Below are 25,619 nucleotides of genomic sequence, written 5' to 3'. Positions count from 1 at the left end.
CTGACTAATGCCAACTAATTTCTCATACCAGGCTAGTGTCAGTTTGGGGCAGAACCAAACTTGGAAGAGGAGGTTGCTTCTCCAGCTTGGAAACGAGAAGGGCAGCAAGTCGAGCAGGTTCTGACATTGTGGAATCCCAGGGAGGACTGGTCCTTGCAGCCTTGGCAAAAGCTGCTTTACTACTATGTGGGAGAATCTCCCTTTGTGTTAGAGGTTTTGTTCACTTTCTGTTCACTTGTTGATAACTGTCCTAAGCTTCGAAGTAACTTGGGTGGTATCATTCTAGGAAGGAGGATTCTTCAGTCACTGTGCCTACCAGCACAGATGTTTCTCTTTCTTCCTATGATGAAGATCAGGGATCTAAACTTATCCAGAAAGCTAAAGAAGCACGGGGTTTGCAGCAATCGTTGCATATGTCTGCTCACCTGATCCACATGTGTGTGGCAGCCCAAGGTTTTGTTGTGGGAGCAATGACCCTTGGTATGGGCTATTCCATGTATAAGGAATTCTGGGCAAGACCTAAACCTTAGAAGAAGAAAAGCTGTCTTGGTTTCATTGGTGGTGCTTGCTTTAGTTAGGCATCTCATATTGAGTTTATATGTTTATGTTGGAAATAAATCATCTGAATGGGTCAGACAACAACATGGTAATTTAAATATTGGCTTCCTTTCTTGCAGGTTTGATTTGCCTGGGAACCAAATTACTACTGACTAGTTAACTAGTTAGGTCATTCAGGGGAGTCAAATTAGCACAAAAGAAAGATGTCACTTTTAAATGTACTTGATAGTGGTAAAATATGCTCCTTCTTAAACTCTTCTGATACAATTAGTTATAAAGAGGACAATATGCCAATCCTGAAGTACTCCCAGTTGCTTTTGATGTTATGTAGAAATCTTGTTTAATTTAACTTTTTTTCTGCCTGTTTTGCAGACTGAGTACTTCAGTTTTTAGGGCTGGTTGGCTCTTAACCCTTTCAAGAACAGTGCATGGAATATAATATTATAAGCTTCCCCACAACTGAAAATATGTGTATTTAAACCAAATCCCAGTTAGGTTTTTCTGTAATTGCAGTTATATTTATGCTGCTGTTGTATTAGAATAATTTTTAAATGGCATCTTGAAATAGAAATGTGTATTTTAAGTACTAATGCAAAGGTAAATGAAAAATGCTTTTTAAATGTATGAAGTTTGTTTATTTTCTCTGTAAGAATCATTAATGTTAACAAATTACCTATAGTTGAAGTGATTAATGATTTATCAGCAAGGAGTTTTGGTCAGACATTTTACACAAACTTTGGTATACTCTAGAATGCTTTATTACACTTGTGAAATTTTCTTGTCTAACCTGAATTTACATTCCATGGTGATAACATGGTAAATGTAGTGTTAGTAAAGTAAATGAACACATCAAAAAAAAAAAAAAAAGTAACTTGGGTATCATTAGATACAAAATGACAACTGGAATAAATTCTAAACTGAATAGTTAGAACTGAAATAGTCTGCTCTTTTTTCCATTTCCTTTGTTAATTTATTTGGGGGATTTCTTTAGTGACTCTCTGATGATTTGCATACATATTCATTATCTACTTGACAATTAAAAAGTTGGTCAGAAAAGTTCTCTCTCCCTCATGATCCTAAATGAAAAGGTAAGAAACCCAAAGGAAAAATTATGTCTTCTCTCTTGGCTTATCTTTAATATTAATACAATGTCGGTGCTCTTTAAATGCTGAACTTTGTAATGCATGTGTACTTTGAATTATTTTGTTCAATAGAGAGAAGCGTGGAAAAAAATTATATGCTTCCTCATGTAGCTCAAAGGCCTGATCCATCAGAGCTAGAAAAATTATAGTCGTCTTGGGTGACTTTCAGTTTCTCCCTTGTTCTTGTAAGGCTCACTCTCTTCCACACACTAATATTCTCTAACAGTTCCTACTGGTGATGTGTGTCTGGCTAAGTAACTTCTAGTGAATGTAGCCATTATTGAGCTTAATTGTCTTTCACTTATTCCAGTGGCATTCTATTACATCAAGATAACTTACAAGTCTAATTTACCTATGTGGATATTGCTTTTGTTCATTACATTGTGCTCTAGAATTTCAAGGCTCTGAAATTATTTTCTGCTTTTTAGAGGTCCAAAAATCAAGCTGTTTTCTGTTATCTTCTTTAATTTTCACAAGGAAATTGGATTAAGTTGGATGGACCTCTGGTCTTGGGAGAGCTAAGCCCAAGCGGTCACGTAAAATTCAGACTATGGAGGCCCCAAGAGGCTAATGTAGAGGTTCGAGCAAGGTGATTACATAGCATAAAATTATCAGAGACCTCCTAATAATGATAATAATGAGAAACAGCTGTCATTTGGGGGTACTTACTAGGTTTTGGACTCTTTATATCTATTATCCTAAGGTAATCAGTTGGGAAGGTAGGATACAGTTCAGACTCCTATTCTTTGCATTGAAGGGCTTTCAGCATATCATAGCAGCAACTTAGCTTTCTAGTTTTCATTTCCATTCCTCTACTATCAATTATCGTATCTGGTCAGAATGGTCTATTTATGGTTCCCTACAAACATACCTTGCATTTTTTTTTAAAAAGTGGTTTTATTCACATATAATTCACATAACCATGCAATTTACCTATTTAAAGTATATAGCTCAGTGTTTTTTAGTGTATTTATAAAGTTGTACAACCATCAGCACAATTTTAGAATATTCTCATTACCTCCTCCCAAAAAAACCCCATGCTCATTAGCAGCCGTTCCCTTTCTCCTCTCTACCCACCCTTGTATAAACTACTAATCTACTATCAGTCTCTATAGATTTGCCTATTCTGGTCATTTTGAGTAAATGGAACCATACCATCTGTGGTCTGGTCTGTGGCCAGAAAGACTGGCTTCTTTAACTTAGCATGATGTTTTCAGAGTTCATCCATGTTGTAGCATGTGTCAATACTTCATTCCTTTTTATTGCCAAATAATATTTTATTGTATGAATATACCATATTTTTTTTCCCAGTCATCAGTTGATGAACATATAGTTTGTTTCTACTTTTTGGGTATTATGAGTGTGCTGCTATGAATATTCATGTTCAAGTTTTTGTGTGAATACATGTTTTTATTTTTCTTGGGTATATACCTAAGAGTGTAAATCCTGGGTCATATGGTAACTCTGTGGTTAACCTTCTGAGGAAGTACTAGACTGTTTTCCACAGCAGCTACACCACTTTACATTCTCATCAGCAGTTCCTGAGGATTCTAATTCCTCCACACTCTTGCCATTATTATTATCTCGCCTTGTTATTATCTGTTTTTTTGATTATATCCATGCTAATGGGTGTGAAGTGGTATCACATGGCGGTTTTGATTTGAATTTCCCTCGTGACTAATGATGTTAAGCATCTTTCCATGGGCTTATTGATCATTTGTATATCTTCTTTGGAGAAATATCTATTCATAGCCTTTGCCCATCTTCAAAATGGATTTGTGTTTATATTATTGGGTTATAAGAGTTATTCATGTATTCTAGATAAAAGTCCCTAATCAGTTATATGAGCTTCAATATTTTCTCTCCTTCTATGGGTTGTCATTTTAGTTTCTTAATGATGAAACACAAAGGTTTTTAATTTTTAATGAAATCCAATATGTCTATTTTTTCTTTTTTTACATGTGCCTCTATTGTCATAATTAAAAAGCCATTGTCTAATCCGGGGTCATGAAGATTTACCCCTCAGTTTTCTTCTAAGAATTTTATAGTTTTATCTCTTGCAGTTATGTCTTTTACTCATTTTGAAATATTTTTTTGGTAGGGAGGGAGTGACAGAGAGAGAGTGAGTGGGGAGGGGCAGAGGGAGACGGAGAGAGAGAATCCTAAGCAGGCTTCACACTCAGCACAGAGCCCGACATGGGGCTTGATCTCACAACCCTGAGATCATGACCTGAGCCGAAATTAAGAGTCGGATGCTTAACCAACTGAGCCACCTAGGCACCCCACTAAATTTTGTGTATGGTGTGAGTTAGGGGTCCAATGTCATTCTTTTGCATATGGATATCCAGTTGTTTCTCCACAATGTTGCATTTTTGAACTTTTATTTATTCCCAGAATGCTCTTCTGTCTTCTTTTTGGCTGTTGAAATCCTTTGAGTCACCTCACCTTTTGCTTCCTATAAGTCTTTTGACCACCTTAAGTTAAAGTGATTTCTCTCCTTTTAACTTATCTTTTCATGGGTATATACCTTTTCTCTCTGCATAACTAGAGCCCAAAACTATACCTTATACCCTCTGTGACCTATGAAGTATCAACTGATCAGTGTCCCTTAATGCACTATCAAAGTCAGTGGAAGACTGGAAGAGTAATGGGCTTTGGTCCTATAATTCTGATGTTCTTAATAGTTTCATGTGTGACTATGTTTGAGTTGCAGGAGGTTATCAGAGGTGTTACAGCTCTTTCATGTTGATATCCTGTAGATTCTTATGAGCTTATTGACAATTATGTTAAGTACATTAACAATTCTAGTTTATACTGCATTTTATTTATTTTTAAAAAATTTTTTTAAAGTTTTTTATTTATTTGACACAGAGAGAGCGAGCGAGTGAGTGAGAGAGAGAGAGCAAGCACAAGCAGGGGGAATGGCAGGCAGGGGAGAAGCAGACTCCCCGCTGAGCAAGGAGCCTGATGTGGGGCTCAATCCCAGGACTCAGGATCATGACCTGAGCCTATGGCAGACACTTAACTGACTGAGCCACCCAGGTGCCCCTATACTGAATTTTAAAGAATAATAATATTGATATTTATATAAAGCTTTCAGGATTTGGTAAATAATTTCTAATATTTGCTTTTTGTGTGAAGAGAATTTGGGAATAAGGTCTCATATGAAAAATTCTATGTTATTCATATTCATATTAGATATTCTTATTAGATATTCTAATATTCATATTAGATATTCTTATTATGAATGTCTAATATGCTTTTACCTTCAATGATTGACAGAATGAGACAGTTTTTGTAACACTGTAGATTAGTGAATATTCTGCAAATTGGTATGGGTGTTTTTTTCCTGAATTATACATTGGTAACCCTGCCATTTCCTGGTTTAATAGAGAATTGTCTGCCATTTGGTTTCTCAGTGAGGATGTGGTTTAGGGAATAAGGTTGTATTTCATGAGAAATTCTGTAGGTTGTTTTGTTCCCTTTACTGATCGATAGAATGGGATATGTCTTATGCACATATGGCAGATCAGTAGATATTCTACAAGGTGCACTTGTCTTTTTCTGAGGTTTATAATACTGAACCACCCACCTATGCAGACATATGAGGACAGGTCTTCCATGAGGTATTCTTGGGAAGGTGGCATCCACAAGTTCTACATTCCTTGATACTTTAAAATCCAATAATCTCACAATTCTGTAATATATAAAATATTCCCAGATATAACTAGCTCATTTCCAAATGGCCATGGGAGCCTAGAAGAGCAAAAGAGGTCTCTCAACCAACCAGACTCTCAATAATGTCACAAGATTTTGCTTAGGAAATTGAAATTGTCTTTTTGTTACTATGTTTTTTCATTGCATTTCTTGTTCTGGTGGTTTCCAGAACAGTGCAATGTTAGTAACTGCAGGCTACTTCCTTCCTTACCCCTTTCTGAGATATTAGAATGGTCTGGGTGATCTGATGACTGGTTCAGAGATGGTTGTTTTATTATCTCAGAGTGAGTGGTTTAAAAAGACAGTTTACACAGAATTACCCTCAAAGTGTGTGTGTGCATTTAGTATATATTGTACTCTGCATTTTTACAGGATGTATGCAGTGGAATTTGTACTCTATAATACAGATGAGCTATCTGGTTTCTCAAGGCTAGCCTCTGAGTTAATTAGGTGGAACTGTCTTCCAGATGTGTCAGATAGTTCCAGGCAAGTAGTAACTATTTATAGTTGCTTCTCCATTGGTGCCAGAAGTAACTTTGCTCTCCCCCGAATTCCCTCAGCATTTTATCTGTCTTGCTGCTCTCATCACCTTCCACCCCCTGTTGTAGCTTAGCTCTAGCTATCTACTTTATCTCCCTGTTTCCTTTTCACATAGTTTGACTCATGATGTTCACTTAATAGATGTGGTAATCACTGGTGTTGGACATCAAATATTCCAGTTCTCAGCTTTCTGGGCAGGTGATAGGATCATACTTCGCACCGCCTTTGGCTACATGACTCGCTTTGGCATAGAAGTAATGCATGTCACTGCATTTAATAGCCAGTGTTCAACTCTACTTTTCCTTCCTCTTAACTGTGATTGTGTGATGGGATGAAATCTGAGTCTCCGAATGACTTCCAAAACCAGAGCCCCCTGTTGACCAGCAAAAGACGTGTAGTTTGAGTAAAAAAATATTTTTAGTGCTTTAAATAGTTGAGATGTTGGGGTTGTTTGTACACATCATAACTAGCCCATTCTGACAGATGCACTAGATCTGTACTTCCAGTACAGTAGCCACCAGCCATATGTGGCTATCGAACCCTTGAAGTATGGCTGTCCAGCTGGAGATGTGCCATATGTATGAAACACATACTGGATTTTGAAGACTTAGTATGAAAAAAGTATGTAAAAGATCCCATTAGTAATTTTTAAATGTGGTTTACATGTTGAAATGATATTTTGGGTATAGTGGGTGAAATAAAGTATATTATTAAAATTCATTCCCCCTGTTTACTTTTTTAAAAATTATACATGTGATTGTATTATCTTTCTGTTGGACAGTGCTGCACTGAACCATAAACTTATTGAAGACAAGAGCTCTATCTTTCACTCTTGTTCTCCTACAACATCCCACAGTATCTGGGATATGGGATATGGTAAATAAATATAAGTTTAATGAGTGAACTATGTCTCCATTTGTATTTAGTTTAACATTAATGCAGTATTCACCATGAAGCTTATTTGTATCTTTGTGTTTAATAATTTCCTCTTTTAGTTCCTTTAGCTAAAGAATAAAAATGCTCAATCTTTTTAAACCATCAGAAAATTGAATGCTATGCTTTTATGTTGTTTGTGTTATGTTAATGTTTTAAAATGTTGCACACTGCAAAAATGCTGGGATTATGGTTATTAAATATGTGACCTAATCAAAATTTTAGCATGGTTAATCCCAATGGCCAGCATTTTTATATCATTGTAAAAATAACCAAGAAGTCCTTATTTGTTTAGTCATATTGTGACCTTTATTTATTTGCCAATGTCATCCATTTTTGTTATTTATATTATTGTTTTGCCCTTTGTATGAGGCCTTATGCTACAACTCAAAAGGAAACAGGGAGAAACAGAGCACCCTGAGAACCTTCTGCAACAACAAATGTGGATGACTCCTTATATGAGGAAGCAGGGCTTTCAGGTTCTAGATGAATGAGACAGAAAGCAAAATAGGTGGTGAAAGGAGCCCTTGAAAGTAACATGTCTTGGGGCACCTGGGTGGCTCAGTCAGTTAAGCATCTGCCTCCAGCTTAAGTCATGATCTCAGGGTCCTGGGATGGAACCCTGCATTGGGGCTCCCTACTCAGCTGGGAGTCTGCTTCTCACTCTTCTTCTGCCCCTCCCCCCAGCTCATTCTCTCTCTCTCTCTCTCTCACTCTCTCTTTCAAATAAATAAATAAAGTCTTTATATAAAAAAAGTAGCACGTCTTTAAAAAATAAAGAGTGGAGCATAGGGAATATAGTCAATGGTATTGTAATAACGTTGTATGGTGACAGATGGTAGCTACGCTTGTGGTGAGCTAGCAAACTTAGATTTAGGCTTAAACGTAGACTTGTTGAATCACTATGTTGTACACCTGAAACTAATATAAATTGTGTGTCAACTATACTTCAACCAACAAACAAAAGAGTAAGCTGAGACTTTTAGGAAAAAAAAATGGGTGGAGGAAACACGAAGTAACAAAGATGCTAGAAAAAATTATAAGCACTTAATAAATTATAGCTATTGGCATAGGATTGTATGAACCTGGAAGGAGTTATGGAAGGACATATACTAGGCTATTCTATTGGCTCAGGAGGCACAGGGGAAGGAGATAGATACCTCCATCAAAAGAAGCAAGGACTTGTCTACAAACCAACTTATATATAATTTGCACAAAATCCTATGTTATGAGTACATGCATAGAAATACATATGACACGGTGGTTACCAAAATATTAGTGATAATTCTCTTTCTGGGTGGTGGCTGAATTTTGGATAATTTTACTTTCTTTGTTATACATTTGACTTCTTTTCCCAAATGGGCATTTTGTTTAATCAGTAAATAATCTGATCTGGCATTTTTGCATTTATGACAAAGTTTAAAGTTTAGGACAAAGTTTAAGGATCCAATCAGAAGTTTTCTCTATTAGTTGTATTCCATTGAAATGACTGTCAAGTTATTATACATAAAAAAAGAGAAGTAATTAGAAATGTATTAAATAAATGTGTTCATTTCAGTTACCAGGGACTATTTTAAATGCACCTATTAATAGGTGTGGTAGCCTCTTCCATGAGTTAGCCCTGAATTTCCTTTCTAACTGACAAAGCGAAATAGCTGGTTCAGATTATGGAAGCATCTTATCTGAAAGTGAACATTTCTTCAGAGAGAAAGAAAATGCTTTTGTAAGATTGTAAAGGATTTGGGAATTACACCATGAGGGCACATGCTGAGCAATGTAAGTTTTTGAGGCAGGGTGCCAAGTTTTGTCAAAGAAAGGCAAATATGGGGTTTGTTTTGCAATATCTGGAAAATTTGGAACTCCAATTTCTTGGAAAATCTTTCCAAGATAAATTTAGTGTGAAGACATTCTACTTCAAAAAATTACATATAGCAAGAGGAAAGTAAAAACAAAGTGCAACAAGATGTTAGATGAGAAAAGGAGGTTTTTCTCCTCCCAAAGAGATTGTAACCTTGTTGAATTCAGTTTCGAGCCTGACAACCTCATAGAAAACATCCTTGTAAGGTTAATTTTGCTAACTCCTGAGTAAGGGCAAAGTAAAAAAATTATCTTTCACCATCAGTTCACTTTTCTTCATCTTTAAAAGTGTGCAAAAGATGAGGTGTTATGTATTCAAAAGCATTCTGAATCTCTGGGGGTTCCTGAGCAAGTCATTGAAACTTTCTGGGTCCCATTTTTCTCATTTGTCTAATATGGAGGATTTGGATTGTAAAACCTGCTATGTTTTCTCCTAGGTTTTATTTTTTAAAACAAAATGAAACTTTTTATGATTTTGGACATAAACTGTTTGATGTGTATCAGTAAAAAAAGATTTTTTTTATTAAGGTTTGGTTCTTCTATGATGTGAAAAGCCCTGTGGGTGAGTTTATAGTGTTGCCTAGAACTATGACATCCCCCAACGTCCCTTTGAGTTTTCCACACACTTTGAAAGCCTCTGCTTGGTTGCCAGAAGGGTCGTGGTGATTGACAGGAAGAATCCAACCGATACGGGTTCATGTCTGTATCTACAATATGGCTGTCCGGACTTGGAGACTCAGAAATACTCACTCCATCTCCAGGTAAGTATCCCTTGCCCTCAAGTCTTCTTGGAAACACCCTGCTGATGGTGACTCTGCCTGCCTTTGGTGGGACATCTGCTCAGGTTCTTGAAGAAACACAGTCGGGGCCTTTATCAGGCAAGTCCCAGCTGCTCTGAGAGGCTCCTGGCCAGAACAGTGCATACAACAGGTGTGCACTCTGGAGCCACAGAAGACAACACATGCATTTTGCTCTGGGACCATTTCTCTCCATTCCTCTTCATCAGCTTTGGAGCTGGTAGGAGTCAGTCCAGGAGATTTTTGAACAACTTTTGAAGGTAAATTCCAGGTGACCTTGAGACTTGACTCTCTGAAGGAGGGTATTTTAAGCCTGCCTGATGTGTTTACCGTACTCCAATTGAAGAAAACTTGTGAATGGCTTTTTCATTAATACTGCATTTATTGAGTGCCTACCAAATGCCATCTTGGTGACAAATATGAAAAAACAAAACAGGATAACGCAATAAAGACTAGGAGATACTAATTAAGGAACTAATTAAGATTGGGATAGCTTCATTAAGGAGATAGCATTTTCTCCCTGGTGAAAAGAAAGAGCCAGCCATAAAAAGGTCTGGTGTTAGGATATTTCAGGCCGAGGGACTAGCCTCTGGAAAGATAGGATGAGCTTCATATGTTCAAAGAACAGAAAGAAGGCCAATGTGGCCAGAGTACAGTGTGTGCTGGAGAGAATGACAGGAGTTGAGGTCACAGAGGTGGGCTGGTGTGAGGGCAGGTGAACCTTGTAGGGAAAAGTTTGGATTTCATTGTAAGAGCATTGTGAGGGTTTAAGCAGGAGAAGGACACCATCTGATTTGTGTTTCTCATGGTTCCTCTGGCTATTTGGTGGAGAATGGATGATTGGAAGAGTATGGAGGAGGATTAGGGAGTTAATAATCCAGTAATCCAGGTAAGAGATGATGGTGACTCAGACAAGATTAGTGGCGACTGAGAAGGAGAGAGATGTCATGGGTTTGGGACATATTTTAGGGGAGAGTCCATGAGGCTTTTAATGGATGCTTATAGGAGAATAAGAAAAAGCACAAATCAAGGATGATTCCTTTGATTTGGGCTTGAATAACTGGGTGGATGGTGGTTCCATTTATTGAGGATGGAAGACCTGGAGAGGGACTGGTTTGGAAGCACACGAAGAATTCTGTTTTTGCTGTTAAGTTTGCGCTGCCCATTAGATATTGAAGGGGTGATGTCAGAGAGGTCGCTTGGACCTCATTGGAAAGGCCCAGACTGGAGATTTAAATTTGGGAATCATTTGCACTGACCTAGTATGAATTTTGAAAAGCGAGATAAATTACGGGACTGGCTTATAATTTTCTCTTGAGTGTGTGCTACTTTCAGTCAGGAAAAAAAAAATGATCTTTTATAGAATGATATGGTAATTATTACTTATTGCTTAGGCTTTTTGTAATCATTGATTATCAGACAGAATAACCACATTGCTTTTATCTGATAATTAGAGTTAATTTGCAAGTACTGATAATAGGCTGACTCACTGAATAAACAAAATACAGAGCACAAAGTTTGTCTCCACAATCATGTGGGTGAAATTTCTCTTCATGTCTTTGTAGGCTCAGGGTTGCTGAATTCTTGAGAGTTTAATTCAGAATTTTCATTGGTAAGCCAATGGCTTTATTCTCTAATAATATTGTGTACTTCAGGAGAAACACTTTGGGGGAAATTCTTATCCCCACCTCCCACTCACCCTCATCTGAGCTGTACCTTTGAAAGCTGTTTGCACTGGCTGACCTAGAAGCTTGGAAGCCAGCTGTGGTAATAGAGATGCTTCACCTTATTGAGTGTCCGCTAAATGTCTGTCACGATGCTGGGTGTTTTGCGTAGGTTATCTTGAAATTTTACTAACCCCCCTGCAATGTTGGCATTTTTATTTCCCTTTTAATGGTGAGTAAACAAAAGCTTAAGGTCACGTGGCTAGTAAATAGCAGAGTCTGGATTCACCTCTAGGTCTGTCTGGTCCCAAACTTATTTACAATTTATTCTGCCAGGTTGTTAAACTACCAAAATTCCCCTTAGTTTATTCTCCCAGCCCTGTTTTCCCCTATCAACCCTTTTATATCTTTCTAGCCAACTACTCAATTAGCTACCACCCACATTTCTCTTTTTAAAAATGGTCACCGGAGATGCACATGCCCACCCTGTGATACTTCTGCTTTCTATCTATAGATTTCAGCCCCTGCCATACCTGCCTTCTCCTCAACCATGCCCTTCTTCTACATTCTAGGATTCTATTAGTTAAGCAAACCTCATGTTCTTTAGTCTTTCCCTTCAACGTTTCCCTATACTCTTGCCAAAACTCAGTCTTGGCCTCATTCTAAGTTATAAGTTCCTGAGCCAAATCCATCCCTAGTGGTCACTTCTTTCACTTTCTCTGGCTCTCAGATTGAGGAGCAGGGGTCAGCAAATTTCCTGCTTCCCATTACAACCAGACCATTGTTTGCTCATTGTCTCTCAAGAACTTGTGTTTTGAACTGTCCTCTATTGTTGTATACCGCACTTTTTCTATCTTGTATTCAACTCACACCTTCTGCTTGCTTTTTGCCCCATTGAGAGCCTGTTTTTGTAGACTTCCTCTCTTCTAGCATCTCAGGAACTTAAACCCTTGTCTGCTGTTCCTGCCCCTGGCTTCACAGATCTCTGGCCCCTCGATCTTAAGCAACTTTATCTCTGTGATGCTCTTGCCCCTTACAGGCACTGCTACACTTCTCATCTGAAATGGTCTTCTCAGATGATTTTGGTTATGGGTCTACCTCTTCTCAGTCTTCTCTCCTATTGAATCTTGGCTTTATTCTCATTGTAACAGCTGCTTGCCTCATCGATTGCCCTTACATGCCACATTGGCCTCACCTGCCTTCCTGTCCATATGGACATTTTGGTCCACCATTTAAACTCAGGGCTTGCTAGTTTCATGGCCTTCAGGTTCTGGTTCCCATGTCTTACTTTACTTGCTCGGCAAATCTATAATTCTGAATAGACTCCACCATATGATTTCTCTACTCCTGTTCTCACATTACTGAGCTAAAAAAAAAAAAAAAGTCATAAACCTGTTTTTTTTTTACAATAAGGAAAATTTATTATAACACTTTTGCACATAGTCAAAAGTCCCATGGGTAGTTAAATCAGTGACTCATAACATCATCAAAAACCTGGGATCTTTCCATTCTCCCCCCACCTGTTGTTCCTACTAGGTTAGCTTCAGTCTAACTAGTTATCTTTATGATTACAGGACAGTAGCTGCAGTTCTGGGGGCCATAGAGAAATAACACTCAGCAGAAAAGTTGGTCTGATTGATCTTGCCACAATTATCAACCCACAATTAGACTTCTGACTCTATTGCAATCTCACTGCTAATTAGCTCCCACATGTGTTCCCCAATGGGACTAGTCTGAGTTTTTTCCAATCCCAATCTTATTAAGACTCAACATTTTCTCCCTTATCTGTTCCTATAGCCAATACCCTTTGGTCCTATCCATTCACTCCATTTTACCTACCCCTGATAAGTGACTCTTCCTGAAGCATGGTGTTGAGTATGCTACCTTTTTCAACACACTTGCAGTGGATCCCTCAAGTTCAGACTCCTTTGTGTGACATTCAAGATCCATCATGACCTGGCCCTATACTACATTTTCAATCTTAACTTCCATTACTCCTATTCATGTACCCAATGAGCCAATCAGACTGAAAATTCCTGATCATTCCTTCAATGCTCCCAGTTTTTTTCCACCTCTATTTTTGTTCCATTTTTCTGAAGAGGACATCCCCTCAACTCTGCAAATGAAATTACTACACACTTTAAGGTTTAACTCCAGTGTTACTTACTATAAAAGCTTTCCTGATTTCCCTAATTCCCAGCAAGAAATTACAGTCTTTTCAGAATTTTGAAGTTAATTATTTTTGGCATTCTTTATTTTGTATGAGTATTTTTATATACCTCCATGTCAATTGGTCTGTAGCCCCAGTTTTTAATATTTCCCACTAATATTATTTGAACAGTTCTTCAAGTGTTTGGTTGTTTTAGTTGTTGTTTAGACTTTTTTTTCTGGCCTCTGATCCTAGTATCTGCTATATGCTTAGAGGACATCCAGCTTTGGGGCCCTCTGGGACTGTACATAATTTTGCCTGGAAAAAGCCCAAACACTATAACAAAAATTGTTCCCCTGGGTATTTAGTTCTATTGATATGAGGTTGTTTGTGTCTTTTCAGTTTTATTTATTTATTTATGTATTTATTTATTTATGTATTTATTTATTTATGACTTTATTTATTTGAGAGAGAGAGAGAGTTTGAGCAGGGGGAGGAGCAGAGGGAGAAGGACAAGTAGACTCCATGCTGAGCATGGAGCCCAATGCAGGGCTTGATCCCATGACCCTGAGATCATGACCCTGAGATCACAACCAGAGCTGAAACCGAGAGTTGGATGCTCAACTGACTGAACCACCCGGGTGCTCCTGTCTTTTCAGTTTTAATACAGTGTTTTAATTAAAAAACATAGCAAAGAATATTTAAACAAGTATTATCAAGTTAACATTGAGGTACCCAGTTTTTTTTAAACATTACTTAACTATATTGATCTTATCTTTAAATCTGTCTCCTTCTCTCCATTCATACTGCTGGTACCTCATTTCTGATGCTCACCACCTCTCTCTGCCACTAGTTTCTTCCTACTGCTATCTGTCCACAGCAGAGTTGTCTCAACCCCAAACAAATCTTGTGATGCCACTTCTCTGCTTATACACATTTTCTGATTCTCTGTTGCTTCTAGAAGTAAGTCCAAATTCACTTGTGGGACTTTAAATTCTCTTTAAATTTCCAGTTGCCTTCCTCATGATCTTCTGAGGCCTGAAATATCCTCGTTTCTTACCCCTGCAAATTCCCATTGATCATTTAAGACAAGCTCAGATATTACCTTGTCTGTGAGACTCTTCCTGCCATCCTCAGAGAGTGGCTCCTTTTCTGTACCCTTCCTTCCTTCCTTCTTGTGTTGAAATCCAGGTGGTGAAAAATGCTGGTATATAACAAATAAGTCTTTATTTTATTGTATTTTTTAAAAAAAATTTCAAGTTTTTATTTAAATTCTAGTAAGTAACATATAGTGTAATATTAGTTCCAGGAGTAGAATTTAGTGATTCATCACTTAGATATAATACTCAGTCTTTAAATATGGACCGTATGAGGCTGTACAGGGAAAAATACAAGAAAATGACAATATAGAAGGATTGGTTGGGATCAAATTTGAAAACCCCGGAAGCATTAGAAATACTTAGTGCCTGATTAGATGTCGTGGAATGCAGAAAGTGGAAGAAAATAGAATAATCCCCAAATTTCTGTCTTGAGTGACACAGTAGGTATATGAACATCCACAGAGATAGGAAATAAAAGGAAATAAAAGGAAAGAGGAGGCCAGGTGGGTAGTATGAGCTTAGTTTTGATGTACCTCTAAGATATCTGAGTGGACATGTTCAGCGCACAGTGGGATTTGTGGATTTCACCTGAGCTCAGGTGAAATAAATTTCTAGGGGGTTCCAATAAGCAAAAGGCAGTTGATGTATACCTTTCTTTTGTTTCCATACCAAATTGTAACATAATTATCTGTTGATATGCCTTGGTTCCTTCATAAAGGCACAGACTCATTATTCCATCTGGTATCCTATCACGTTCTTTTGTACATAAATATTTAACATGAGAGAATGAATGTGTGAGTTCACTTAGCTGTGCCTTAATCATGAGTGATTGAAAAATGTAATTAAGTCATTTAGTAAATAATTTATTGAGCACCTTCTATGTACTTGGCAGTGTCCTTGACACTGGAAATACAGCAGTGAAAATGACAGTGGGGGGGACAATAAGAAAATAAATAAACAAGATAATAACTGATAATAGCTAGTACTACAGAGTTTTTATTATGTGTCAGGCCCTGTTTAACATGAATTTAAAATGTTAATCCTCACAAAATCCTATAAAGTAGGTGGTAATAAGTTCAATGAGGGAAATTAAATAGGGTAATACAGAAACAAGTGACTCCGCCAGAGGTGGTAGTTCAGTACTTTGGTTGGAATGGTCAGGGAAGGCTCTCAGAGGTTACATTTGAGCTGAGCTGTGAAGGAGCTAGCCATCAGGAGATCTGGAGGAGGGATGTTGTATGCACAGTTCAAGTAAATTAAAAACCTTCTTTTTTTTTTTTAGTGCTAAAAGAACAAAAACTTTTCTTAAGCATTGAAGTTACATTCACTAGCCTTAAAATACACCACATTTCCATCCACCTACAATCAATCAAACCAGCAGTAGTTCTTCCTGTACAATGTGAGGTTAGGTCAAATGATCTTCCAATGTACATTAAATCACCCACTTAGCTCCTGTGGGTGGGGATTGGGGAATTACACCTACCTTTCTAAGCACTAATGTATGACAAAGATCCTCTGGGAAATTATATGAAAACAGATGTAAAGAAATGATTCTGACTAAACGAAGTTTGGCAACACTAAATCATAGAGGTTATGTCCGCTTTATCTGCTCAGATTACATTCTTAATGAGAAAGTTCTCAAGAACAAGCAGTGATAAGCCATCCCTTTTTTATTCATCTTTTCCCTCAGCTATATAGGTATTTTGCAAAGAAATCATATTGACACATAACATTTACTCCTTGTCAACCATTTAGGGCAACTCTGAAGACTAGTTGTTGGAAATACCTTTTATTTTCCTTCCTGTTCTCAGATAGAGTTTCTTTTTAAAAAAAAAAATTATTTATTTACTTTTGAGAGAATAAGAAAGAGAGAGAGGAGGGGTAGATGGGGAGGGAGAGGGGAGGGAGAGGGACAAGCAGACTCCATGCTGAGTGCGGAGCCCGACTTGGGGCTCCATCTCAGGGTCCTGAGCCAGAATCAAGAGTCTGATGCTTAAATGACTGAGCCACCCAGGCACTCCTTAAATAGAGTTTTTGATGAGAACATGATGGCTAAAAGTAGAGAGGAAGTTCGTTAAGGGCCTGAAATGTCTGTCTATTCCAGAAAGGAGATTCCACTTTCCAAAATGAATTTATCTGTAATAATCAGTAAAATAAATCAATGTGGAAAGACCTCAGATGAGGGGCATGATGAAAATTAGTACCATACTATGGGAAAGAAGCTGAGAAGAGATATTCCAATCCAGTGGCCTCAGTTTACAAATGGGGAAAGGCCAACATCTTTTCAAAGTCACAGCCTTGAAGTAATGGGATTCTGGGTAGCATTTCCTGGTAGACTTTTGAGTTTACCTAGCATTTTGCATTTATAATCTTATCTGTAGATTTTGATCATTTTAACTTAAATAAGAGGCTTTGTAATATTGTCATAAATTTTAAATTTAATTATATTATTTTGTCTTAAAGAAGGGGGAAGGAGCAATGGGGAGTTGCTATTCAATGGGTATAAAGTTTCAGTTATACAAAATAAGTAAGTTCTAGAGATCTGTTGTATAACACTATGCCTATAGTTAACAATACTGTATTATGCACTTAAAACTTTGTTAAGAAGGTAGATCTTATGTTAACTGTTCTTACCACAATAATAATAAAAAAACTCTCCCCCGTGCTTTCTAAGAAATTAAACGTTTCCTATTTTTTTATTTCATTCTTTTTGTTTCTTTGGGGTACTTGGCCAACTCTTGGAATTCTCCTGCAGTTTAGTCCAAATTTTGTTTCTAAAATTTTACAGGTCTACAAATATAGATACAGTTTATAGTTTATAGTCTATAGTTTATAGGTATTTAAAATTTGGAAACTACTGACCTTTCTGGGTAATAATTAGTTATAGGACTCTTACATGTATAAACTTTCATATACCACTTCATATATTAAGTGGGCCTTACCATTGTTTTGCTTCCTTTTGTGATATAAACACGAGGTAGCCTGAGCTGTTGAGAGAGTAGCTATGATCCAGATGACTGGATACTACAGTATATATTACAGGATAGTACAAGCCAGGATGGGAGCCTTGCATGATCTTGCTTCCATCCTTAGCTACAAATCAACTGGCTTCTCTTAAGAAAAGAAGAGCCTCAACAATTTGTTGATCCAAGCCTTTTAAATATCAATATTTCTCTAATAATTGTTTTATTTGTCTAAACTTTAAGGTGTGGTCTTTCTTTTAGTGAAGTGGCTGCTTAATTTTAAGGAGGAAATATAAAAAATTGGTTTACAAATTAGCAATTTCTTAAAAAAGATTTTATTGAGAGAGAGCATATGGAGTAAGGGGCAGAGGGAGAAGGAGAGAAAGAATCCCAAGCAGACTCTGGGCTGAGCACGGAGCCCAACGCCGGGCTCAATCTCACGACCCTGAGATCATGACTTGAGCTGAAATCAGGAGTCAGACGCTCAACCGACAGAGTCACCCAGATGCCCCACAAATTAACCATTTTTGATAGAATGGATTTTAGTTAATAATTTAAAAAATATTTTCCTTCTCCATTACGCTTCTGTTCAAATGAGGAGGTAAGGAGGGAAGTGATTATTTGCAATGTAAATCATCTCTCAGGTTTATAAATTGGCTTGCTGAGGGGTTCCTTGCAAGAGTGAACTCATTTCATTTAAAGTACAATTACAAATATATAGGTTAATATATTTTTTCATTAATTTAAAATTTGCTAGCAATATCAGGTTGTTTGAGGCTGAAATAAGCATTTTCTATAAAGACTTATTGGCATAGAACCTGGTATATGGAAAGGATAGAATCAAAGTTAGTTATTGTTTTTGCTATTATTATTGCCAGACTCAGTGTTAGGCACCGAAGATAGAAAGAAGGTAAAAGGACACTATTTCAAAGGGATCAAAGCCTGGTATGAGGCCTGTAGGGATTGAGCTGGAATTACCACTGTTCTCTGAAAATAGAATTTTGGCTATTTTGTAGGTTGGATCCAGAGCCTTCTGCCTGCTTACACTCCAGGTCTCTATGCATCTCCTCTTTAAATAATATGCAGATCTGCAAAATGCACAAAGGATTACAGAGGATGAATAAAGTGTAATATTTTCACCATGACACAGCATTAAGCATCAGCATTCTCTAGTTTAAAAGTTCGACTATGTTTCCCAGGGTTTTGATTTTATGTTATCAGTTGCATCTTCCCTGTCCCTTCAAGGGAAGCATAACTGAAACACAACTACCAGTGGTATTTATGTTAAGCTTCATCTAGTTGGTTATCAAAGCACAAATCTTGCTTTGCTGAAGACTTTTTGGATTTGTTTTTATTAGTGTAGTGATTAAGCGGATCTGTGGAAAATGGGTACTTTCCAATTTCTTGAAAGTCTAAACATGTTTTAATGGTTTGTTTCAACATGTTTTACTTTCTATGTTTCAGTAGCTTAAGGCATATTACTGATTAGAAGACAAAGAAACTCTTTCAAATTACTTTATTAATTTTACATTTACCACTTATGGTAATTTATAGTTAGAAAAATGTGGTTATCTTAAAAACATTTGAAACTAATTTTTCTTAGCACCTAAAATGGTGATGTTCAGTTGTGTTACAAAACTTTCAACAATAACTGGGTCTGATTTTCAAGGAAGTTAGGGTACATTATTTCCTTAGAAATCAAAGCCAGTAGGTTGGATTTTACAAATGATGAACTAAAATCTACTGAAAACATTTTCAATATTAAGAAAAGAGATTTAAAAAATCTATTTAAATATATTTTACCAGATCCTCAATAGAAAGAGTATCATGTTCATGCTTTCTTCCTGCTAAATATTTGGATTTTTTAATAAAGGGTTTCTTTCCTTTTAATGGTTGTCTTCTGGGTGGTCCATAATACTGACTTTGTTAGATTTGCAAAATGATTTGTATTTCAAACTTAAGTGCAAAAAAAAAGGCAAAACATGTTTCTAGTGACACTATTTATAGGAAGAGAGTGAGAAGGCCCAGTGAAAATACCAGAAAAATGATTTATCTTATCTAGAAAAATTAGAAATGGTCCTGTTATTACTTCATTGGCTTCTTCCACAAAAGTGTTTGTAAATAAAATTTTATAGGCCTAATTGGAAATAAAAGGATAGTGAATGGAATTCAGCCTTAGAATTCCTGTTTTATTAAAGCATGGCTCATTTCAGCTAAAATTTTTAACATACTCACCTTCATTAATGAAAGTTGAATGAGTATCCATATCTCAGATTAGCTCAGGAATTTTTGGAGGCATTCAGAAATTCCTGAGTATACCCCACGGGCAGCTGAGTGCTTTGGTGGAAGGGCAAGGTAGGGTCTGAGAAACCTAGGATGAAATCCTGGCTCTATCACCTACTAGCTGTATAACTTTGAACCAATTGATTAAGCTTGCTACATCTCCATTTTCTCGCTTATAAAATGGGGAGCAAAATAACCACCTCCTATGGTTGCTTTGAGAAGAAAGTGAAATCCATTTTGTAGAGCATCTTGCAGTGTTTTGTTAGTTTTACTTGGCATCCTTTTTCATAAAAAGTTCTCCTTCAAAAGTTTGATATTATAAGGGCACCAGCATCTGCCTTTGGCTCAGGTTATAATCCCAGGGTCCTGGGATCAGGCCCTGTGTCCGGCTCCCTGCTCGCAGGGAGTCTTCTCCCTTTCCCTCTGCTCCTCCCTGCCCCACTCATACTCTCTATCAAATAAAAAAAAAAGTTTGATATTATCTGATATTGAATATAACTCACAGAATGAAGAGAATATTCTAAGCCAGTGGTTGGCCAACCATGGCCTTCTGCCATTTTGGTAACTGTAGTTTCATTGCAGCATAGCCACATTGATTCATTCATTTAGGTGTAGTCCACGGCTGCTTTTGCACTACCAAAGCAATATAGTTTCAACAGAGACCCTGTGACCCATAAAGTCTTCAGTTTTTAATGTCTGATCTTTTGCAGAAAGTTTGCCAACCCCTGGTCTAAGCTGTTGTCAGGGGATTACTTAATTGATATTATGAAGTGTTATGGTTTAGGCAAGTGGGAGGATCCACTTTAAGTGAGGTGCCATGGGGAGTAGACTATAGTATTGCTTGGCTATTCCCAGAGTTAACCAGAGAAGTCTAAGGATTATCTGTGATTAGTGGTGAGGTCTCCTGGAACAGTTGGGAATAACAAATCCAAACCCTACAGATGGGGATTTGGGTGGAACTGAAACTCTTCTCATGATTGAGTTTCAGAGTGGGGAGGAACTAGAGACTGATATCAGATCTCACCATATAGTATCCTTTATCTGCCCATTTCTTTGGAAATTGTTCAGAGCTCTGATTACACAGTGTGGATTCAGTCATTCTCAACAGATCCTTGCGTATCATTTTAAGACCTGAATTACAAGATTGCCATCAGGTATCTGAGACCCTGAATTGAGTGGATTTTACCTGGTTATTGGAGTGGATTCTCCAAGTGCTGGAGTGAGCCAAAATCAGTAAGTCTGTGTGTGCTAACTTATTACCTGAAGGTTTGAAACCACATTCCACTTAATTTAGTAATTTTGATAGATTGAACATCAGAACAATTGTTGGCCTCTACTAGAAGTTCTGAGAAGTATGTCTCATTTATCACAATAAGTTATACTTGGCTACTCTCAAAATCTGTTTTTTCTCCTGAATTGATCTTTGGGAAGTTAGACAATACAATAATCACTCCTGAAAGCTGTTTAGTGCTTTAGAGTTTACAAAGTGCTTCCATTTTACTCAAATATCACCATCACCATTCATCACCATTCATGTTAGAAGGGCTGGAATGATCCCTCTCTTACAGATGATGAAAACTTCAGGTCCCAGGAAGTTAAGCCACTTGCCCAAAGTCATACAGCTCTGAAGGGTGAAGGAGGGCCTTGAATTTGTCTTCTGACTTCATATCCTGTGTTTGCTCTACCATGTTATTTTGTCTGATGTTCCCTCCTAGCCAAGCTTATTGAAAAATAGGTAAAGTATAAAATCCCGTTAGTTTACAAAAGAGACATCTAAAGAAGAGAACATAGAGAATTTCATATTAGAAAGAAAGAAAGATCATCTGAACCCAAAGTTGTGAACTGTTGGCCCATAGGTCTCATTTGGCCTGCAGATGTATTTGACTTAGCCTATATGATATGGGCCTATACATGGTTTTATCAAAAAAAAAAAAATACATGGAATTAACTATTGATTAGCAACATAAATAAGTCCTGATTTCCGGCTTCTTTAGACAAGTCAGAAGATTTGGCCATATTGGGCCCACACTCCTACATGGCAATAGGCTGGATTTAAATGCTGAAACACCTGCCTCCTTTGGAGTGGGCATCTGCTTTCCAGTTTCCCTCAGTCTCTTATGCTCTCTTGTCTTCCTAGCCATACTCTGCCTCAGTCATTTATAGTACTTATCTGGCTCATGTAGGCATTTGAATGTGTGACCACTGGTCTAGACTAGAATACTCACTTCGTGAATAGTGAATGAGGAAATTAAATTTGAAGTAGTAAGGTAATTTGGCGGTCCCAAGATTAGACCTTGTTTTTCTCAGATAGAGCCCTTGAGCTCTTTGGCATCATGTTTGTATTATTCATTTTACTGAAGAATAATGGAATGGCAAAGGGTTAGTAATTAATCAAGAAATGATGCATACTTTTTAATAAATTGATAGTGTTTAGTGAGGGTCTACTATATTTAGATTTATGCCATGTGAGCCAGATTTCAAATATTTTATCAGACTGTGGTTTGTAGCTTTCAGTTCAAAAAACAAGGTCATGCAAATTGAATGAATGAAGTTTATTTTTTTATATTGGAGAAGTTGGTTAGAGGGTGCATTTTTTTAGTTGAGGTATAATTGACATATAACGTTATATTAGTTTCAGATGTATAACATATTGGTGGGATATTTGTATAGGTTGTGAAATAATCATCACAATAAGTCTAGTTACCATCTGTGGAGGGTGCATTTTGAATGGATTTGGTAGAGACTGAGTTTCAGTTTTAGAAACAGAAGTATGTTTTTTTCCTTGAGTGTGATGGAAGCATCATCAGGCATGTGATAAATACCTCCTTTGCGGAAGGCCTCATGCTAGGCAATAGTGTGTGTTAAAGAGAAACAGGGAAGAGATGCAACTAAAGGTGATAGTAATTGTGGGTAAATACTGAGACTCTAGAAAGAGAAGTGCAGGCTGGGGAGACTGGCACAGTATCACAGGAGGAATCTGCAGAGGCTGAGTGAGTATAGGCGCTTTAAAGGAATTGATGGTGAGAGCTACCCGGTGATAAGAAAGGGTGTCAGGTATACAAATGGGTTGAGTGAAGCACAGTGTTTATCATTTATTTTTTCTGAAGTGTAATTTCTAGGATGGATTGTATGGTTTAAATCAAAAGGGATAAATTATATTCTATTGAGTGAAGCAACTAACTGGGGGACTTGCCAAAAATAACTATAATAAACAATGAATAGTTGACATTCTTGTTTTGAATGGACCTTTATAATCTATAAAACAAATGTTAGATGAATATATTTCCAGATAGTTATGATTGCTGTTCTTGTTGTTATTCATTCATTCAATAATTGTTTATGACAACTTTCGATGTGTAGGGAACCACACTAAGTAGTGGGGAATATCCAAAGTTGGAATCATTAGTCCCTGTCTTTGGGTTGCTCTCAACCTAGTTGGGGAGTTAAGATAGGAAGACAGGAAAAATTTTATATAAGGCAAGCACACGTGAGTCCATGTTTTGACCATTTAGGGAAAGAGACACCACTTCTTCTGGCTTGATCTGGAGCCTTTTAAGGGTTGAGGACTAGGGATTTGAACTAGACCTTGAAGGATGAGTAGGATTTGAAATACCAAAGAAATGGTAGAAGCTTTTTTTTTTTTTTTTTTTAGATTTATTTATTTATTTGAGAGAGAGAGAGAGTGAGAGATGCGGGGAGGGGCAAAGGGGCAGAGGGAGTAGAGAATCTTAAGCAGACTCCGCACTGAGTGCAGAGCCTCAAGCCTGATGCGCGGCTCCATCTCAAGACTCCGAAACCAAGAGTGGGATGTTTAACCAACTGTGCCACGCAGGCACCCAGTAGAAGCTTCTTTAGAGAGGGGTGGCGGCAGAACATAGGCCTGGTGGCAGAGAGCTGTAAGGAGACAAATGTGACAGAAGTAAATGAACTTCCTGGCAGAGTGGAAGAGAGCCGGACAGGGTAGAAGGGCCTTGACTCCCAGGCTAGAAACTTGCATTTTGAAGATATGGTTTCCATAGTTGACCAAGGGAGCTCAGTGCCAAGATTATGGTATACATTACACAGTGTTTGGAAATGGATAACTCTCGGTAGAGTTTGTAAAATGCCTTTGTTAATAGTTGCAGTTTGGAAGACAGTTTGCTCGGGAGAGAATCCAAACCTTCCTAAGGAGAAATAACTCCCCAGACTCTCATTTGGAGTTCACTTGGAGGCTCTCCAAGGTGTAACAGAGGATGTGCAGAGACCAGTGTACCAAACCTGGGGCAAATGTACAGGGGAATGCCTATCAGGAGCAGATTACAGTTGGAGAATCTTATTTTGCTAAAGACAGTATTGAGTCTGGAATGTTATTTTATTTTTAGTTTCTGTATATGCCTATGGGAGTCACCTTATATTGGAGTCCCTATAAAGCCTCTCATGTTACAGGGCACTCACTCAATTATCTTATTTGGAACAGCAAAGTACTATTTGGGGATGACACATTACACTGCAATGACCTCAATCAGTGCTATTTTTATTTGCTCATAGAGGTGAGCTGACATGATGGGTAAAAAAGGAGGCAAGGAAATTTAATACACTTTCTGTTATTATTCCTGGAGGCATGAGTTTGCAATGGCAGGTGCTGGATATAATTTTAAATGTGCCTTTTAAAGCCATGTAGTAGATATTTATGTTGTGGACATCACGAATATACACCCTCAGGGCAAAAGGAAAACAGCTCCCTAACTTAATATGACTGCGAACTCATGGCTTGTAGTAAACTTTCCAGTAAGGGTAGATTCAGAAAATGTTGTTTCTTTAGCATTGAGGCAGATGTGAAGATGTGCTTTTTGGAAAACTTTGATGACTTAAAGTTTGGGTAGAAATGGAGAGTCTGGATAAAATGGTTTCATGAAATTTGCAATATTCCAAAATTAACATTTAATTTTATAGGATGTGTATTTTAAAATATGAACAATTAAATTAATCATGTAACCATTAGGCTTGAACAAGTATTAATCATGGAGGGTCATCATAAAGCAACCGAATTTTGTCACTCGCTGTTCTTTTAAATTTATTCTTCTTGTTCTTGTTTGAAGTTTAGAGATAGCCTTAGGACTCTTCCAGTCATTTTGACTTCCTCTGGAAGTTTATGGAACACAGTCTTTGTTTAGTAGCTAGTATGTCCAATCCAGGAGTTTATCCCAGACCTCAAATTTTAGTGAAGTTAAAGCTTCTCCTTTTTCCCAGTGCAGGGCTGCTGCATACCATCCACTGTAGTGGGAGATGTGCTGAGAAGCTTCTCTCTTTCTCACTCAGCGCTTCTATTTCTTCTCTTCTCCCAGCTTGCTAACCTTGAAGCACAGTGGGGTGTGTAATCAGGGAGAAAAGGTTGGAGCAGGAAAGTATTCATTATCTTCTGTGGGTTCTGGACATCTCTCCATCACTGGGGATCACTCCTGTGTAATTTTCTTACATGGTAAAAGTATTTCTTCAGGCTGGTCCTTCGAGCTGTTTTGGTCATCTCCTAGGCTTCTGGCCATTCACCTCTAGTTCCTTTTGTTGAGGCCCCTCACCTGCTTGTCATTTAGATAATTTTTAAGTATACAGTTCTATGGCTTTAAATACATTCATACTGTGGTGTGCCTATTACCACCATCCCTCCCCAGAACTTTTTCATCTTTCCAAACTGAAACTGTGTACCTATTAAATATGATCTCCCTATCGCCAACCCCCTCCCATTTTAGTTTCTGTCTCTATGAATTTGATGACTGTAGGTGCCTCATATAAGAAAAACCATACAGTATTTGGCCTTTTTCGACTGGCTTATTTCACTTAGCATAACGTCCTCAAGGTTTATTCATGTTGTAGAATGTGACAGAATTTTCTTCCTTTTTAAGGCTGAATAATATTGTATTGTATGTATATACCACATTT

At 37.5% G+C, this 25,619-nt stretch overlaps 2 protein-coding genes across 4 annotated transcripts in view; both read left to right on the top strand.

Annotated features, from left to right (window-relative positions):
* PLCL1 (phospholipase C like 1 (inactive)) overlaps positions 1–25,619 on the top strand; it is a 334,323-nt gene that overhangs the window by 153,000 nt on the left and 155,704 nt on the right. Inside the window, exon 1 of one of the 3 annotated variants that reach the window (XM_032405414.1) lies at positions 9,340–9,508. The exons of the other annotated variants lie outside the window; for them this stretch is intronic. The gene's annotated coding sequence lies outside the window, so the exon portion shown is untranslated. Of the gene's footprint in view, positions 1–9,339; positions 9,509–25,619 lie in introns of those variants that run through there. 3 annotated transcript variants of the gene reach the window in all.
* Positions 273–1,149, top strand: LOC116646911 (HIG1 domain family member 1A, mitochondrial-like; the record flags this gene model as incomplete). Its single annotated transcript, XM_032427992.1, has 1 exon — positions 273–1,149. A coding segment is annotated over one exon (258 nt), but the record flags the coding sequence as incomplete, so codon positions are not given.

The sequence above is a fragment of the Phoca vitulina genome, unplaced genomic scaffold (assembly GCF_004348235.1).
Source record: "Phoca vitulina isolate PV1807 unplaced genomic scaffold, GSC_HSeal_1.0 scaffold1, whole genome shotgun sequence".
NCBI lineage: Eukaryota > Metazoa > Chordata > Mammalia > Carnivora > Phocidae > Phoca > Phoca vitulina.
Note: the sequence above shows the minus strand (reverse complement) of the source record. Positions and strands in the feature narration are given on the sequence as shown.